The sequence below is a fragment of the Triticum aestivum genome, chromosome 3D, assembly GCF_018294505.1.
Source record: "Triticum aestivum cultivar Chinese Spring chromosome 3D, IWGSC CS RefSeq v2.1, whole genome shotgun sequence".
In the NCBI taxonomy this organism is placed as follows: domain Eukaryota; kingdom Viridiplantae; phylum Streptophyta; class Magnoliopsida; order Poales; family Poaceae; genus Triticum; species Triticum aestivum.
The window spans coordinates 348,964,169-348,981,493 of NC_057802.1; the positions used below are offsets into that span (position 1 = coordinate 348,964,169).

At 43.9% G+C, this 17,325-nt stretch overlaps 1 protein-coding gene and 1 long non-coding RNA gene across 2 annotated transcripts; one reads left to right on the forward strand and one right to left on the reverse strand.

The window, feature by feature from the left end:
- Positions 1-4,591: 4,591 nt before the first annotated feature.
- On the reverse strand, positions 4,592-7,654 carry LOC123078810 (uncharacterized). The gene is made up of 2 exons (XR_006437708.1): positions 7,133-7,654; positions 4,592-5,107 (listed from the first exon to the last, which is right to left on the reverse strand). It is a non-coding gene; the product is annotated as an uncharacterized lncRNA (long non-coding RNA).
- Positions 7,655-10,403: 2,749 nt separating this feature from the next.
- LOC123078811 (protein PLASTID MOVEMENT IMPAIRED 1-RELATED 1) lies at positions 10,404-14,275 on the forward strand. Its single transcript, XM_044501423.1, has 2 exons — positions 10,404-12,810; positions 12,899-14,275. The coding sequence occupies exons 1-2, from the start codon at positions 10,535-10,537 to the stop codon at positions 14,028-14,030; spliced, it is 3,408 nt and encodes a 1,135-aa protein (XP_044357358.1). The 5' UTR covers positions 10,404-10,534; the 3' UTR covers positions 14,031-14,275.
- Positions 14,276-17,325: the final 3,050 nt, after the last annotated feature.

Below are 17,325 nucleotides of genomic sequence, written 5' to 3' on the forward strand. Positions count from 1 at the left end.
TCCGGCGGCCCACCGGCCATGGACTCCGGCGGGGGTGGTGAGGACATGGCCATCCCAAGGAGGCAGCGGTGACGCCTTACAGCCCAAGGAAGGGCAGGACAGCAGTCCGGCCGCCCACCCCCAGCCCCCGTGCAGTTGGCGTGGTGCGTCCGGTGCAGTGCGGAACGCGTGTGCGTGGGTGCGCAGTTCTGGCGAGGTCAAAGAACTCCCTCTTCCTCGTCCCATGGCCGATCCAAGGTGCTCCACGTCGACGTACAGGAAAACAATGGGAGCGACGGCGAGGATGGTCTTTTGGTTCACTGATTTTGTTTTTTGCGGTTGAAAATCGTCAGGGCCTTATCATACTGTAGTTTACTTTTCCTCAAGGTGCTCGCCGCCGACGTACTGCGGTTTGCTATGAGTTGTTCTTCCGGTTGAATTTGCAGGGTTTTTCCAGTGAATTTTTAAAAGGAAATCAGTTCCTTTTCCTGAGGTGTGAAGTTTACTTGTGCATATTTCCATGTAATTTTGCACTTAGTCCTGCAGTGCACTCGATGCGGTAAGCTCTGACCGTGCCCGCAGTTTAGATGGGAGCTTAATGAGGTTCACATTCAAATGTACTGCTCAACAGTGGTTCAGCAACTCATCCCGTGCAGCTCGGTTTGCACAGGCATGCGGTTTGGTGTATCGCCGCGTGCAGCTCGGGGGTGTGCAGGCGTACAGTTTGTGCATGGGTGTTTTTTTAAGTTAAATGAAACTGCAAGTTGTGCATCCTGGGGGTTTGATGTGTGTGCGGCATTGACCATGCAGTACTCGGATGAACACATGTCTCTTGCAGTTAGGCAAACGTGTGAGTGCAGTATGACATGTAATTTCTGGGGGGGTTGCATTTTTCTTCTGATTTTGTTGTGCCATGCGATGTGTGGTTGCTGGACGTGCTTATTTTCTAGGTACTATTGTTTGTGTCTAGAGGTTCGTTTCATCATTCTCAAGCGGTTCATTTTGAAGAAAGAAAAGGATAGTTAGAAAAAGAAACTAATGCAGTACACTGGCCTTTACTCCGGAGTTCGGACGCGTTAACACAAAAAAGAAAAAAATGACAAAAATAGAAGAATGCAGTGCACTAGCCTCTACTCTGGAGTTCGGACTTGTTTCATCATTCTCAAGTGGTTCATTTTGAAGAAAGAAAAGGATAGTTAGAAAAAGAAACTAATGCAGTACACTAGCCTCTACTCTGGAGTTCGGACGCGTTAACACAAAAAAGAAAAAAAAATGACAAAAATAGAAGAATGCAGTGCACTTGGCTCGCCACTACAGTCCCTTAAGTGCGGTTTTCATTATGTAAAAAAAAAACAACAACTCGTATGAGAAAAATAACGTCCGACAAAAGAAATTATGCAGCTCGCTTGCTCATCCGATGCAGTGCGGTTTTCATTCTGAGGCAGTGCGGTTGGTTGTATGATGTTGTTCATCCCGTAAGTGCAAAAAAATTGTTACGAAAGCGAAAAAAAGTAATGCGGTTCACTTCTTGATAGTGTTGTGGTTTATTTACACCCGATGTGAAGTGCACTCTACTTCCTCGTCCTTAAAAAAATACGTTTGGATAAAATAAACCATGCAGTTCTCTAACACGTCTGCTGCAGTGCGGTTTTTCGTCCGATGCAGCAGCAACATCTATTCCACGCCCCTACTTCAACCAGCTGGACGAGGCTCCATGGCCTTCGTGTCCTAGCTTCTACTCTCTGGACAGGTTTATCTCTTTTCCTCTTTCCTTCTCTCCCTCTGTTGTATGTGTGTGCATGCGTGTGTTCTTCTTGTTAATCATTACTGGTGTTCAGATTAATTGGCATGTCATGCAGGACGAGTATTGTGCAAGAAGCCCCATTAGTAAAGTATAAAGACCAGGAGTCAATTTACATCTTATTATCTGACCATCTTAGATATTTCCTTTGTCCTTTGTATAAGTTTATTCCCAATTAGGAATCAGCTACTATACCACAGTAGCATTTATCTCATTCTGAATCTGGAACGTATTTTAGAAATCCCCCATTAGTAATGTATAAAGACCAGAGGTCAATTTACATGTTATCTGACCATCTTAGATATTTCCCTATTAGCTAGGTTTATGATTTTGCTTTATCCTGTGTATAAGTTTATTACCAATTAGGAATCAGGTATTGTACCACAGTAGCATTTATCTCATTCTGAATTTGGAATGTATTTTAGAGAAATCCCATATAAATTATTTAATTTATGACATAATTGGAGAATCATCAAACAAAATTTGTTGATTTGATGGTTGCAAACCTAGATGTTTCCATTTTTCAAATGCCATGTAATGTTTCTCATAGGCTCGACATATACATGTTGGCCTAAATCTGCATTTGTGCTTGGCTGTCTATCTAAATTCAGTTTCTTCCTATATTTTTGCTGGTTCAATGGTGCATTTCTCTCAGAACTTAGGTGTACTGTTGTTAGCTGAATTTAATCGTAGAATGATCTTCTTTCCATGTCATGCAAAAACAGCAACCTTCTCTTCTTTATATTGTTATTTAAAATAGGTTATAGGTATACTGTTGTTAGCTAATGCAAGTACAATTTAGTGATTACTATTTAGTTGCCTTTCAGAGCCTGCGAGTTTATAACTAAAAGATACTGGAGCACCAAACTTATGAAGGCTAATTGGCTAATTAATCAAAAGGAAAGAAGAAATGAATAATATTTTTCTTTTGTAAAATATTGCAGCATGCATCATTATGCTTTTGTTTTTTTATCAATATATGTTCCATGCCTTTATGGCAGATTTGAAAGTGATATGCTTGCCTTTTAGGGTGTTACTATGGCAGAGAAAAGGAGAGCTGAGATCAAGGTGCCATTTTGAAGCGATGCAAACCTTGCATGTATGCACAATTTCAGGTCACAATACTTTGATAGTGAGGTAAAGCTACCTATCGCCAACCTTTTGTGTTCAGATCTGAGAGAAATAACCAAGAGAAAGGAAGAAGGTAAGGTATGTGCCCACTAAACTCCTAAGGAGGTAAGGCTGTTGTTTGGAGCATTAGGCCACAGAAGCAATGTCCATATTTATGCTATATGCTACTTGTAGTGAGGCGAAGAAAATACTTTACAAGCCCTCAGAGCGCTCTTTCCATATTTCCATACAAAAGGATCATTGTCAAGCAAAGATGAGTTGACTGAATTTTTGGCACATTCATTCTCATGACTTCAATTGATTTGATTATCTGCGATGGAATTGATTATGACAATAATGGCAACATGGTCAGAATACTTGCTGTTGTTGGACCAAGGGGATGCTCTGATGCTTCTGTTGTTTCGTTGCACATCCTTGTTAGCTATATCTCTTAGTTCATTGTGAATTGCGATACTACTTTTCTCATGAGATATATTGGTCATAATAAAATGTTAAACAACTCTACACCTTATTTACAAATTCTCATCGCAGGTGCGAGTACTCCTCAAAGGATCTATTTGAGATTGCATGGAAGTCATGCGAGAAAGAAGCGAATTCTATGCCAACCCTACTGTGTGTATATGTGAAACGACTAAAGATGACCCCTCTGCTGCAGGAGCGAAGAATTCCGAAGATGATCCCACTAGGACAGAAGAGGTGATTGATATTGGGGCTGGCGATGATTCTTTTGTCAGATGGAAGGATACTGAGCTAGAGGAGATCCTGATTAGTTGAGTTATTGTGCAGCTCAAAGAAATTAGCTTTTGCATACCAGTGGTGTATGTGGTATACTAAAAATTCAGAGAATTTCCGATTTTATTTGGACGGATTTTGGTGTGTGCAAGAACTTTACTTCTTAATATAGCGTACTGCATCTTATTTTGGCCTGCACTGTGTTTCACTGAATTTTCGTTGGAATCCGGGAATTTCAGAGGTTTTTTCCCCTTTTTGTTTCCAGATTGCACACTTTAATTGTATTTTAGACTCCATACGTCACATTCGAGATTTGACCTTCAAGGTTTCATATTACACAATATTTCATATTATATTTTGAAAGGAATCAGAAAAACAATCACATATTTGAATTCTTTATAATAATCAATCGAGTATATATACCTCCTTTCAAAACATCCATGTGTATTTTGTATAGAAAAAAAATACATTATACACTGATCATACAGACACTAGATCCTCTCAATACAAAACATGTCAGCATCTACAATTTCATTAGTACACCATTGGCTTGCGACTTCCTGCATCCTTCATCTTTTTGTTGACACTAAAAAACAAGACTTCCTACATCCTTCATCTAATACAACATATTGTCCCCCTAATCAGAGCTCCTGAATCTTGTATAAATGAGTTTTTGTGTCATAGAAGAACTAAGACACATACTATCGTATTGTAATTACTCCTATAGTGCCACGGAATCGAACAGATAGAACTTACCTCATGGAGAACGCTGAAGACGAGAACTGAGAAAAAAGGGTTTCCTTCGCATTGATAGTATTCAGAGAAATAGTGCATTCTGATTTGGCATATCAGGAATCTTTTTGTTTGTGGTCTATAACTATCAAAATGAACCGATAGACAACCATCTGGCAAAATACTAGAGGAAGATACAGACATGAAGAATATCCGAAACCAAGAAATAAACACAATTTTTCTCGGATACACTCAACAAAGATACTTGTTGACAAGCCTATTACAATCTGCTGAAAAGCACACACAAATTAGAACAAACTTCCAGTGGTACTTCTACAAGTAAATTCGACAAGCTCTCACATGGAACGATTTTATCGATAGAATATTTTGAAAGGTAAATGCATTGCACCCCAATCAAGTATTCACTATACATCATGAAAAATATGGCGGTGAAATCTTTGCCCTTTTGTTAGAAATTTTGCTTTTTGTCAGACTAAATAACCAAAGAACAGCTGAATGACATGTTCAATCCATGGCATAAAAATTTAGAGTTCTTCAACTTCTTATGGAACTGGTAGCTTCAGTTGGGCTTCTGAATTCGCGGCGATCATCAACAGGTTGAGCAGCTGAACGTGCTTGTGGTTGTGCTCATTCTCATAAGTGACATGAGCATCCCGGCATTACCGCAATACAGCACCATGTGCTTTCTCGCGGTCCTTGCAGCTGCTGCATCTGTAGAACCCCCTTGCAATCTATTAGTTCATACTGAGTTACATTATTTAGTTACCACCTAAAACGAAAGGGTTCTTAACTCATCTTATGCTAAGTAACATGCATGAAAGCCCTATAGCACAATGCTGATGGGTCAAACATATGAAGCTTTGGTAATATGCACGCCCAACAGTTCTAAACAAGAAATCAACACATAGATAACCTGAGTAAGAAATGAAACTGTGGGGTTTTCCATTAAAATTTCCTTTAGTGAAAACATTGTAAACAGAACATGGTATTCTGAAGACAACAACCCAGCCAGAAAAACAAGGAAATAAGGATTATTCTAAGTTTTAACTTCTAAGGTTGAAAAGAAAAGTAATATTTAAGGTAAAAATTGGAAATACTTCACTTTCATATGAGAGCTAACTTGAGGTTGAAACGAATCTTCTTGTTAGATCCATGCATAACAGAGCCAAAAGATCTAGAAACACGTTCATATGAGAGCTAACTACTTCACTTTCTTTTGCATGGAGAGAGTCATCTATTCCTGAATAACAAAATTCAGCATCCAATTGATTGATAAGCTTTTAGTCCTCAAAACATGCATTCATGAATTTCTATCCAAACATGTATACTGCAAGTTCTAACATTCTACATTGCCCAAACTATATATGGACCAGGATGCAAATGAGCAAATGTCCAACTGTCTTTTGAGTTCCTTGCAGATTGCAAAAGAAAACAAGAAAAGTGAAGCAGCTGCTAATTTGCATTACTAATTGTTGACTAAAAGATTATCATCTTTTTTCAACTGTGAAGTGAAAAGTAGCATACCCGGGGAAAGCCTTTGGTGATATAATTTTTACCAGAGAATTAATGATATAATTTCATAAATTTTATATAGAAATCAATGGTGGCACACAAGCAACTGAAAATTGATAGGAAACTCTACAAGAAGTATGTGAAGTATTTACTTCAAATCCAACATGAGGTATATCTACTTTAAATCCATACCTGGATGATAGGAAAGTCACATGTGCACTCTAAACAGACAGAAATCCCCAAAATAATTTCTTTTATCTCTAGTAGGAAATTTTAGCAGCACCTCCAGAATCTACATTAAGTACTAACATTACAATAACATTTGGAGGAGCACTAGCTATAGGTATGACTCTGAGTAATAGAAGTGTAGAACACGGAATTTTCTGAACAATACAAGTGTATTTGCAGCGACACTTACACATCATGCAATGTGGTACAGACCTACATTCTGGAACAAATTCTTTCTCCCATTGCTTCCCAAAAAAAGGGCAAGGAAAATCCAATGGGTTTGATAAGGCTATCAGGCTATAGAACCAAAATTGATTCACAAAAGGAGAATTCTGCAGAGGAAAAAATAGTATGTTTCGATGGAGTTCATCATCATTGATGACAGTAGGTAGAGCCGGTGAGGCCTCACCTCATCCCTACAACAAAAATATTGAACTCTTGAACTAAAGAACGAGTCGTGCTTCAATCTAAGGAAGCATCAAGAAACAACACTAGTTGGAGATATATACTTTTCTTTGGGATTGGATATTGGCATCTCCTTGAGAATCAGGAAACAATAGAAAGAACTTACAACAAAATTAAAATCTAGCCAATACCCAAACTACAAGCTGAGGAAAATTGTAACCAGCTAGATGCTCAGGTCGCAGCCATGCTAGTGTTCTGGCAGACGCCACAGGACAAATTCTCATATTATGAGACCTTAGCATAATAAGTATTTTAATTTCACACAGCATTCGTCCTGCTATCATCACAATTGGCACAAGTAAATCCTTCACAAGTGATTGCCCATCACTACTTACCAACCCCATTTAGATACACAAGTAATCTGATGCACTCTTGACGACACAAAAGAAATTTAGTCTGTCAAAAATAGGTAAATTCACCAGGGGGTGGAAGCAGTCATGTTCGAGAGAGGCAAGGTGCGGAGCTTGAGCTCATGGGCGCATGAATTAGGAGAAGTGAACAAATAGAAGAGGAGGTCGATGATATATATACCATGATGACTCAACGGGGGCCGGCGAGATCTCTGGATCCTTTCAACCAAGGAGACGAGGGTGGGAGAGGAGAGAAACACAGTCCTGAGCTCGCGGAGTGCGTCGACACGATCGAGCGCCGCCCTGGCGTTGAGGTCGAGGTCAGACTTGGCGCTGCCGCTTCCGCTGAATTGGATCCCGCCCGGATCCCGCTGGCATGACTACCTATTCTCCTTCTGCAAAGCCACCGCAGCTAGTTCGCCGCCGCAGGGATACAGTGACATGCTCCGCTGGCCTCCGAGGAAAAGGAACCGCCATGGCTGGCGCGGAGCAGGTCGGGGGTAGCGGCGGTGAACAGTCCGTCTGACGGAGACGGTTTGGAAAGTGGCAGAGACCTCCCACCGTCCCACGATCCATAGAGTGGGGTTTCTCCCTATTATTTTTGCAGTAAGAGACGTAGGTAAATTTACCTCACAAGTCCGGTTTCTTTTTTTGGCTAGGCCTATGCGTGAGGTAAATTTACGTTGCAACCATTCTTTCTTCTCTGGAGCGTGTGGTTCGGCTGGGGTGAGGAATAAGAATTCCTCACCCAGGGTTTAGACTGGACTGAAGAGTGAGAATATACTTGATATACAAAGTAGATTTTGCCATTTTTGAGGGCTTCAGGTCTGTCATTCCACTTTGCAAGCTGTTGATAGTACTTCAGGAATAACATTTAGTGACGGCCAAAATCTACTAATGTGTGTTTATCAACAATCTTAACACACTCATTCTATTATTATGCGATGCAAGAAAGATGTAAATATCTTCGATCTGAACATGTTCTAGATTGTACATACTTTTGCGTACATTTAAATTCATGAGATGATGTTATGAAATTTAAACCTTTCGGCCTAACCGGGAGTATGGACATGAAAGGTTCATTGTTATTGGCCATAGTTCTGTTAGATGACTTCAAAATTATTCACAATGTTTGAAACACCGTCAGATGCACTGATAATTCATAGATGGTGGTTCTGCTTTGGTACATTTATATTTGTTATCACGTGTATCTGATATAATTGGTATTCTTTTCCTTGCAAAAATTTTTGCTCACATTTTCCGCAACACCGCGTGGGGCATCATCTAGTTTTTAATAAAGCTTGTGCTAAACATGCATGAGTTCGTTTTGAGAGAATAAAGAAACACATGAACCATATATGTACAACCAGCATGAAGCAGCGTCAGACTTGGAACTTTTGTCCAAAAGGACCATCTGCCTAATCAAATTGACAGAAAAGACCATCCCTAAATGTAAATGACAGAAAATACCAGCTGGATTGTGGCGGTAGAGGCGTCAGCCGACACGTGGCACCTGCCGCCACAGACGGAGACGGCAGGGCCTGCCGCCACAGCTAGTGGCGGGCTGGCGGCACCCCTTGCACCATAGGATTTGAAGCAACGCCGGAACGAAAAACAAATGACATGGTACATGTCGCCATGGGCTGTGGCGGCAGCCAAACATATTTGCATGCACGCAAGATGGACCAGATCGATCACGATGGCTAGCTAGCTGGGAATGTATCGGTGCACCCGTACTTGTGGTGCTACCGGTGCACCGGATGCCATAGAACGTCTTAAAAAATCCGAAGAAAAAAATTAACACACTAACACAACATTAATGTACGATGTCACAAAATTTCGTATCAAAATTTGAAATATTATTTGAGATACAAAAATGATAAATTTGACAGTTGTGTGATAATGGGCCAAATCTAAAGCCCGAGTTATGTTATGTACTATTCAGTGTTGAATTTGTCTTTTTTGTTTTTTAATTTATGTTTCGAGTTTTGACTTGAAATTTCATGAGAACCTACATTGATGTTGTGTGAATGTGCTAATTTTTTTTTCAGATTCTTTTGAACATTTTAAAAGCACATCATGAGTTCGGTGCACCGGTAACACCACAAGCTTCGGTGCACCAGATATTTCCCAAATAGCGCTAGCCATTGAGATCGGTATGTGATAGCAGCAAGATAAAATATTTAGCTAGCCAGCAAGTTCAAATAGCTAGCTACCATGCAATTATGTGGCTGCGCGAGAGCCCATGGCGGCAGGTGCCATACCATCAGTTTTTCGTTCTAGCGTTGCTCCAAATCCTGTGGTGCAAGGGGTGCCGCCACCGGCTGTGACGGCAGGTCTTGCCGCCTTTGGCTGCGGCGGCAGATGCCACGTGTCGGCTGATGCGTCTATCGTCAGGACCCAGCTGGTCTTTTCTGTTGTTTGCATCCAGAGATGGTTGTTTCTGTCAATTTGATTCGGCAGATGGTTTTTTTTTGGACAACGCTAACGCCCACACGTGTGGTGGTGGAGTCAAACCCGCCCACACGCTTTATAACACACAGACTACGCCATGTCACCGCATGCATGCATGTGGAAATCTTTTTAGATTTTTTGTTTTTAAAATGTTTTATCTCTTAAATGGAAAATCCGATTAAAGATCCGTTTTCACCATTAAATCCCTCGCGATGAGATCTTCGAAAATAGATCTCATATCAATATATTTCGACGATTTTTTTTATTAAAAGTTGTCGTGCCTATTGCACATGAATTGCCATGATGTTTACACTGAAGTTACCATGATATGTTTCACCTATTTTCTTCTACATTTTCATGGTCAAAGTACTGGAATTGCCATCACCAAAAAACTAAAATTGCCATGATCTACAAACTAAATTTGCCACATGGCAACTTTAGTTTAAGCACTATTGCAACTACAGTGTAAACATCATGGCAACTTTTGGGTAAAAAAAAATCGTCGAAACATATCAACATGGGGCTAGTTTTGAAGATCTCGTTGAGACGGATTTAATGGTGAAAACGGATTTTTAATTTGCTTTTCAATTAGAAGATAAAACATTTTTAAGCCGAAAACCAAAAAAAATTATGTTGATGTCATCTATTCATACGTGGCAAAATGGGTGATGATGGAGGCGTGTGGGCGATGTACAAACCCCACCCAAATCTTTTTCCATTATTTTTCTGACAAAAAATCTCGGACTTGACCTGCATGCGCATCTTCCCAACCCCCACCCAAAAACCCTGAATACGACTCGCAACGACCACCCAACCCCGCAGAAACAGAAAAATCCGAGCACTGACGGCCCATGCGGCCGTGCCCCCCTCTTTCTTCACGAGCTCCTCGAACGCCCAACCAACGTTTTCGTTCCCTCCGCATCCCCGTTCGGGCGTCACAAGGCAAGACAAGAATTCGAATCCTCCAGATCTCGATTCCCATTCCAGCGCCAGCGAGGCTAAACAAAAGCAGCCCACCAAACAGGAAACAACAAACCAAGCAAGGCACCCGCTCCCCTGTCCCTCACGCCGGCCGCGCCGTCTCCCTCTCCCCCCACCCCATCCAAAAATCCCCAACCAAGCGCGCCCCATGTCGTCGCGCCGGCCGCCGGCGGACCGCGCGGCCGAGGCGGGGGACGCGGCCCTCGCGCGCGACATCGTCACGCTGCACAAGGCCCTCTCCCTCGACCCCTCGCGCCGCCGCCGCTCCCTCCCGCTCCCCGCTGCCCCATCTCCATCTGCCGCCGACCAGGCCCGCAACAAGCCCAAGCTCAAGCCCTCCTCCTCCTCCCGCAAGCTCCTGCCCTCCGCCTCCTACTACTCCTCGGTCTCCACCTCCTCCTCCTCCTCCTTCTGGAAGAAGTCGTTGACGGCCATCTCGCACCTGGGCAGGCGCCGCCTCGACTGCGCCTTCACCCTGCAGGTGCACTCCGTCGACGGCCTCCCCACCGCGCTCGACGGCTCCCCGGTCTCCGTCCACTTCCGCCGGATGTCCGCCTGCGCCTCCACCCGCCCCGTCGCGCCGGCCCTCGGCGCCGTCGCCTTCGAGGAGCCGCTCACGCAGCGCTCGCCCGTCTACTTCTCCCGCGGGGCCAAGAACGCGGTCAAGTACGAGCCACGGGCCTTCGTCGTCACCGTCGCCGCCTCGGCGCTCGAGCTCGGCAAACACGAGGTCGACCTCACCCGTTTGCTGCCGCTCTCCATTGACGACCTCGAGGAGGGCGGCGACTCCGGATTTGGGAAGTGGAGCACCAGCTTCCGGCTGTCTGGCGTTGCCCGCGGCGCGCGGCTCAATGTCACCTTCTCCTGCGTGCTCGTGGGCGGAGGTGGGGAGCAGCACAAAGGAGGGGAAGTGGCGGGGCTGAGACGGGGCTCCATGGCGCGGCAGGTGTCAGTGCAGTCCCCATCACCAGTGCCGGCACGGAGCCGGGACGTGAGGGTGCTGCACGAGGTTTTGCCAAGCACGAGGCCTGTAAAGGCCTTGCCCTTTGTTGGTGATGCCGGTCTTGATGCGACCAAGGGTGAGACGGCAACAGTAGAATGCGAGGAGGATGGTTCACCGCAGTCAAAGCATTGCACCTCAGTAGAGGTGAGGAAGGGGGAGGGGGACTTGGTGCACCCAGAGGGTGATTGCCATGGCTCAGAGTTCAATGTGGTTGAGCAGGGAGTTGAGGTCACCCTCGAGGATCCAGACCAATTCAAACATGTCGAGACTGCCAATGTGAATGATCAAGATGAGGGTTTTAGTGGTGAAGCTAATGAAGAGGGAATAGCCAAGCCTGCATTACTAATTGATGATCTTTCTAAAGAGGATACCGTTGAAGTGAAGCTCGAAGAGGAGCTCAGTGATGTTGCTCTTGAAATGGACGATGTAGGAGACAAGCAGGATGCATCGGTCCAAGCGGCCTTGCTTCCTACAGACGCATTTGAAAAAGATGGTGAGTTGGCTGCAGATACAGAACTAGAGGTCTTGGAGGGTATATTCAACAAATTCTCAATTGTTGAACCAGAGGAATTTGACTCACCAATTATAGAGGATAAGCATTCTAGGCGATTGAGCTGCATTGGTGTGGAAGATGGTTGCAATTCCACCAGTAGGAAGAGTAGATCACGCAGCATGGATGCTTCGTCTGATTTTGTTGCTAATGAGTTTTTGGATATGCTTGGGATAGCTCATAGCCCATTTGGGGTAACCTCAGATAGTGATCCAGAGTCACCAAGAGAGCGGCTTTGGAAGCAGTTTGAAAAGGAAGCTCTGGAATCTGGGGACTGTATTCTTGGTTTGAATTTCGAAGATGGAGTGGAAGAACCTAGTTGTGAAGATGTCGCAGAGGATTTCGATCTCTCCACAATCATACGCGAGGCTGAACTTGAGCTGCAGAATGTAGTTCCACCGATAGACACCACATTTAGAGCCAAGTCACTGGAAGACGAGGAAACTGAAGCTTTGATGCGTCAATTTGGGCTAAATGAGAAGTCCTTCCAGTCTTCTCCACCTGGGAGTAGAAGTGGGTTTGGTAGCCCCATTGCCCTCCCACCTGAGCAGCCCCTTGAGCTGCCACCTTTGGCTGATGGTTTGGGCCCATTTATTCAGACAGAGGATGGTGGATTTCTGCGGTCAATGAATCCAGTTCTTTTCAAGAATGCAAAGAACAATTGTAGCTTGGTCATGCAGGCTTCTTCTCCAATCGTACTTCCAGCAGAAATGGGCTCTGGAATTATGGAGATATTGCATGGTCTAGCTTCAGTTGGAATCGAAAAGCTCTCAATGCAAGCAAACAAACTTATGCCCTTAGAAGATGTCAATGGCAAAATGATGCAGCAGCTCGCCTGGGAGGCTTCTCCTGCTCTAGAGTCTTCAGGAAGGTTAGATATCTTTCTTGTCCTGCTTGTTCATGATTTCTTAATACTTCATCATTTGCTTGGCTAAAACATATTACTCTAACCAATGCAGATATGACCTATTGGAGAATCATAGTTTGGATGCTTTGGCAGCAGGGGCCAGCAATGCTGCCTCGGGAAAGAAGAAGAAAGCGAGAGGTGCTGATCTGTCATCATCATTGGGTGCGATAAGTGCTTCAGAATATGTTTCACTTGAGGATCTTGCTCCATTAGCTATGGAAAAGATTGAAGCCCTTTCTATTGAGGGTCTGAGGATACAATCTGGCATGTCCGAAGAAGAGGCACCATCCAATATCAGTGCCCACCCTATTGGAGAAATTTCATCTCTGCAAGGAAAGTCCGCAGAGAATACTTTGTCACTTGGTTTGGAAGGAACTGCAGGATTGCAGCTTCTGGATGTTAAACAAACTGGTGGTGATGTTGATGGATTAATGGGCTTATCGATCACTCTAGATGAGTGGATGAGGCTTGATTCTGGAGTGGTGGATGAAGAGGAACAGTTCAGTGACCGTACATCGAAAATACTTGCTGCCCACCATGCCAAATCAATGGACCTACTTGGTGAAGGCCAAACTGCAGACAAAAAGAGCAGGAGATCTGGTAGAAGATGGGGTTTGTTGGGGAACAACTTCACAGTTGCTCTCATGGTTCAATTGCGTGATCCGCTACGTAACTATGAGCCGGTTGGCACACCGATGCTTTCTTTGATTCAAGTGGAGAGGGTTTTTATTCCCCCAAAGCCCAAGATATACAGCACCCTTTCAGAGAAAGGTAACAGTGAGCAAGATTATGAGGAGGAGCCCAATCCTGAGCAGGTTCTGGATAAAGCATCGGTCGATGAAGAAAAGATAGGGCAAGACTCTGTTCCCCAATTTAAAGTCACAGAAGTACATCTGGCCGGTTTTAAGAGTGAGCCTGAGAAGACAAAGCCGTGGGGTAATCAAACACAACAGCAGTCTGGTTCAAGATGGCTGCTAGGAGCTGGCATGGGAAAGGGCAGCAAGCATCCTCTGATAAAATCGAAAGCCACCGCAAAGGCCACGAAAGACGCAGCTGGTCAGCAAGGAGACACCCTGTGGAGCATTTCTTCACGTGTTCATGGAGCAGGGACAAGATGGGGCGAGCTAACAGGATCTAAGCGGAACCCTAATATCCTCCTCCAGAAGGATAAGAGATTCCGGTGAGGGCTTTACCAATTCTAGGTAGGTACTAGTAGTTCTTGTGTGCCGAGGGGTGGCGGGTTTGGGCCTTTCTGGTGGTTCGCCTGTGTAACCGAACCTCGCTTGAAATTAATGTTCCTACTCCTCCCATCCATATTAATAGACGCATGCTTGTGCGTCAATTAATTTGGATCGGAGGGAGTACTAAAGTGCCAAATCATGTCAATCCAGTTCTTTTTTCGCGATGCATAAGGAATCGTCTCGGACCAGCCCCTTTTCTTATGTGCTTTGAGCGGGCTTGTGTTCCTTTAGAGCTCCCCTGCGCTTTTCTTTTCTTTTCTTTTTAGAGCTCCCCTGCGCTTTTTTTTCTTTTCTTTTTAGAGCCCCCCTGCGCTTAATTGTACAGAGAGCTAGTGTACAATGTCAAAAGCGTTTTTCTGCCCACGAAGGTGCAGTTTTATGTCTTTGTTGTGTAGTGTGACTGAAGCTGTTCAAAAATTTGTTTTCATCCTTTTCTTTTGTTCTGTCTGTCATCGATCATGGCAGTGATCGTCATGTGTACAATCATGTGCGTCGCTATAATCTCAGACGTATTGTCATGTTCATGGAGCATTGACAGTGATGTTGCTATTTTCCTCCAGCAAGTTTTGGCCTAGTGTTCCCAGGTTTTGTCATTTGTAATAAAAGGGAGAAAAAAACAGACTGGTCATTTAGCAGCGCATAAATCTCTCTGAATTTGATTTCAGTAAAATCAGCTCCCTTTTACATATGGCAGCTCGCGGCGTTTTGAGCTGCGCTTGAACACCCGGGAGGATACGATACGAGTATATGCCATGACACCTTGCTCAGGCTGTAGCGTGGATGTTATGATCCAGTGGGGGATCCCACGACCTCAAAAGCTGTGGTTAGCTAGCTGTGATTTCGCGGTGGGCATGATATGATCGCCTTGTTTACGGAACTACCGGACCGGACCAGCACACACCAAATGATGTGAGCAGGGAAGCTGGGAGTTGTTGCCAGTTTTCTAATGAGACAACTCATCCATCACCTATCACAGATCTCGTCCCGTGGACGCTTGCTTGATCATTGGCTATCAGCTCCAAAGGAGGCTTTCTTTCTTTGCGTGGGAAAAGGATTGTATTTCATATTGAGAGAATTACAATCGAGAGGCAAAAGATCCTCAATACAGCCGTGGTACACTCTATACAACTATAATTTGTCAAATGATCGGCAACTCTATTTTAATCCCTATTCAACTTCTGAAGAATAAACTCCCCATGTCTCATCAAATCCTTAATTTCAGCCATGAGATGACCATAAGCAAAACAAAGAAGTCCGTTCCCTGATAGGCAGAACAACGCCTCGCTTGAGTCAGATTGAACGATGACTAGAAGAGTGGAATGTTGTATAGCTAGCGCCATCCCTTGCATGATTGCATGAATCTCAGCTTCGAGTGAATCGTTACAATTAAAAATAAATTAATATGCTGCAAAAATAAGTGAACCATCATGTCGTTGAAGAATCATTCCTGCCGCCGCCTCACCGGATTCCACTGAGAAAAAACCATCAACTGATAGAGCAATGTACTCAGTAGACGGAGGAGGCCAAGGTTTAGGACCAGGGGCAATTCTCACCTCGGGCAAAGCCCAATCAGCAACTGACATTTTACCTTTAATTATTTCCTAAAGAAGCTTGTTAGCTCTATGTGACGACGATGAACCAACCCCGGCCTTCTCCAGATGTGGGCATGGCATGATTGTTGTATGACATAATACAGAAAGATGGAAGCCAGGTGCAATTCATCATCCACCCTCGCCTGCCTGTCAGGTCAGTTACTAATATTTTTTTCTAAACAAGGCAAAAGATTTGTCATTTTCATTGATTAAGAAGAAGAGAGTTGTCCAATTAATTAGAGGAAAACTGGATCAAAACCTAAATTACAAACCCCACACGGGCACACACAGGTGACCTAGCCACAAACAAGATCACGACACAACCAGTTACTAATTCTTTGCACTGCGAAGCAAAGCAAAGTAGGGCGTCAACTATCGTGATATTTTACCCGTTCTAGTTATCTGAAACCGTGAATCGATCGACAACAATACCTCCCGTAAGAACTACTCTCACCGTTTCTAAATATTTGTCTTTCTAGAAATTTCAACAAATGACTACATATGAAGCAAAATGAGTAAATCTACACTTTAAAGTATGTCTACATACATCCGTATGTAGTCCATTTAAAATGTCTAGAAAGACAAATACTCTTATTTGAGAACGGAGGGAATATATACTTATTTCTTGAGCGGTTGAGGAAATCATCGATGCGACTTCCTGAAATCTCGAAATTGTCAAACGTTATTTACTTCTCTGTGTTGCGTAATTCTGTTCTTACAGCTGCAGATGAAATCATTACGTACTGTACTTGCTAAAATCAAATCAACGTCGGTTGAAATGGACGGCACGCCACAATAACGCGGCAGCTGCGCATCGTCGCCATCATTCGTCCTGGTAGATCTAATCTTTTGAAAAAAAAGAGGGGTTAAACTTGAATGGACATCATTGAAACTACTCCCTCTGCGTGCAGATGCCATGATTCCTATCATCAGCTCTGTCAAACTTCACTGCAACCAATCCCCGCGGCTATTTGTATACTCCGGCCGGCGGATAGAGCTAGGCGATCGTGTGTGTGCGTGCGAGGCATGTCGCCGCTGCGACTGACGAGGCCTGCTGGAGAAAAAAAAAAGGTGATCACGCTGCTTGCCGTTTCCGGATTTCTCTAGCTGGCAAAGCGTACGTAACCGCACGACTCGACACAGTGACACCGATAGATGCAACGCAACGCAACGCAAGCACCCACCCGTGTGCGCATTCTCAGTCTACAGAGAAAGACAATGGAAATCATAAATGGTCGCCAAGTGCTGAACAAAGATCAATATTATTGCTGTCCTACACGGAAGATTAGGGATCCGTTCTCACTCACTAAAAAAAGATCAAGTATCCGATCCATGATTTGTTGAGCAATTATGCACGCCCCAACCACCTAACTGTACCCTGTTACACCTTCAATCTTGTCTAGCTTGATGCATGGGATGGGAGGGAGAGGAAGGATGGAGCCAAAGTTTTCTTCGCGACGGGGTCCATGACAAGAAGGCGCCTGTTCGATCTATCAATGCTTGGAAGATGGGTCAAGCCGGCCTGCGTGTGATAGACAGTTCCTTCATTTAGTTTTGTTTCTATTGCAACCAGTCGTGGTCACGATACCTTGACAGATTTCTTTTGTTTATTTGTTTTTCAGTGGAATAGAATGTTTGGACTATAG

What these genes read in the sequence shown, in the direction of transcription:
- LOC123078811 (XM_044501423.1), top strand. Translation starts at nt 10,535, where the DNA reads ATGTCGTCGCGCCGGCCGCCGGCGGACCGCGCGGCCGAGGCGGGGGAC. An exon ending in GCTCTAGAGTCTTCAGGAAG is followed by an intron (nt 12,811 to 12,898) that starts GTTAGATATCTT and finishes TAACCAATGCAG; the next exon opens with ATATGACCTATTGGAGAATC.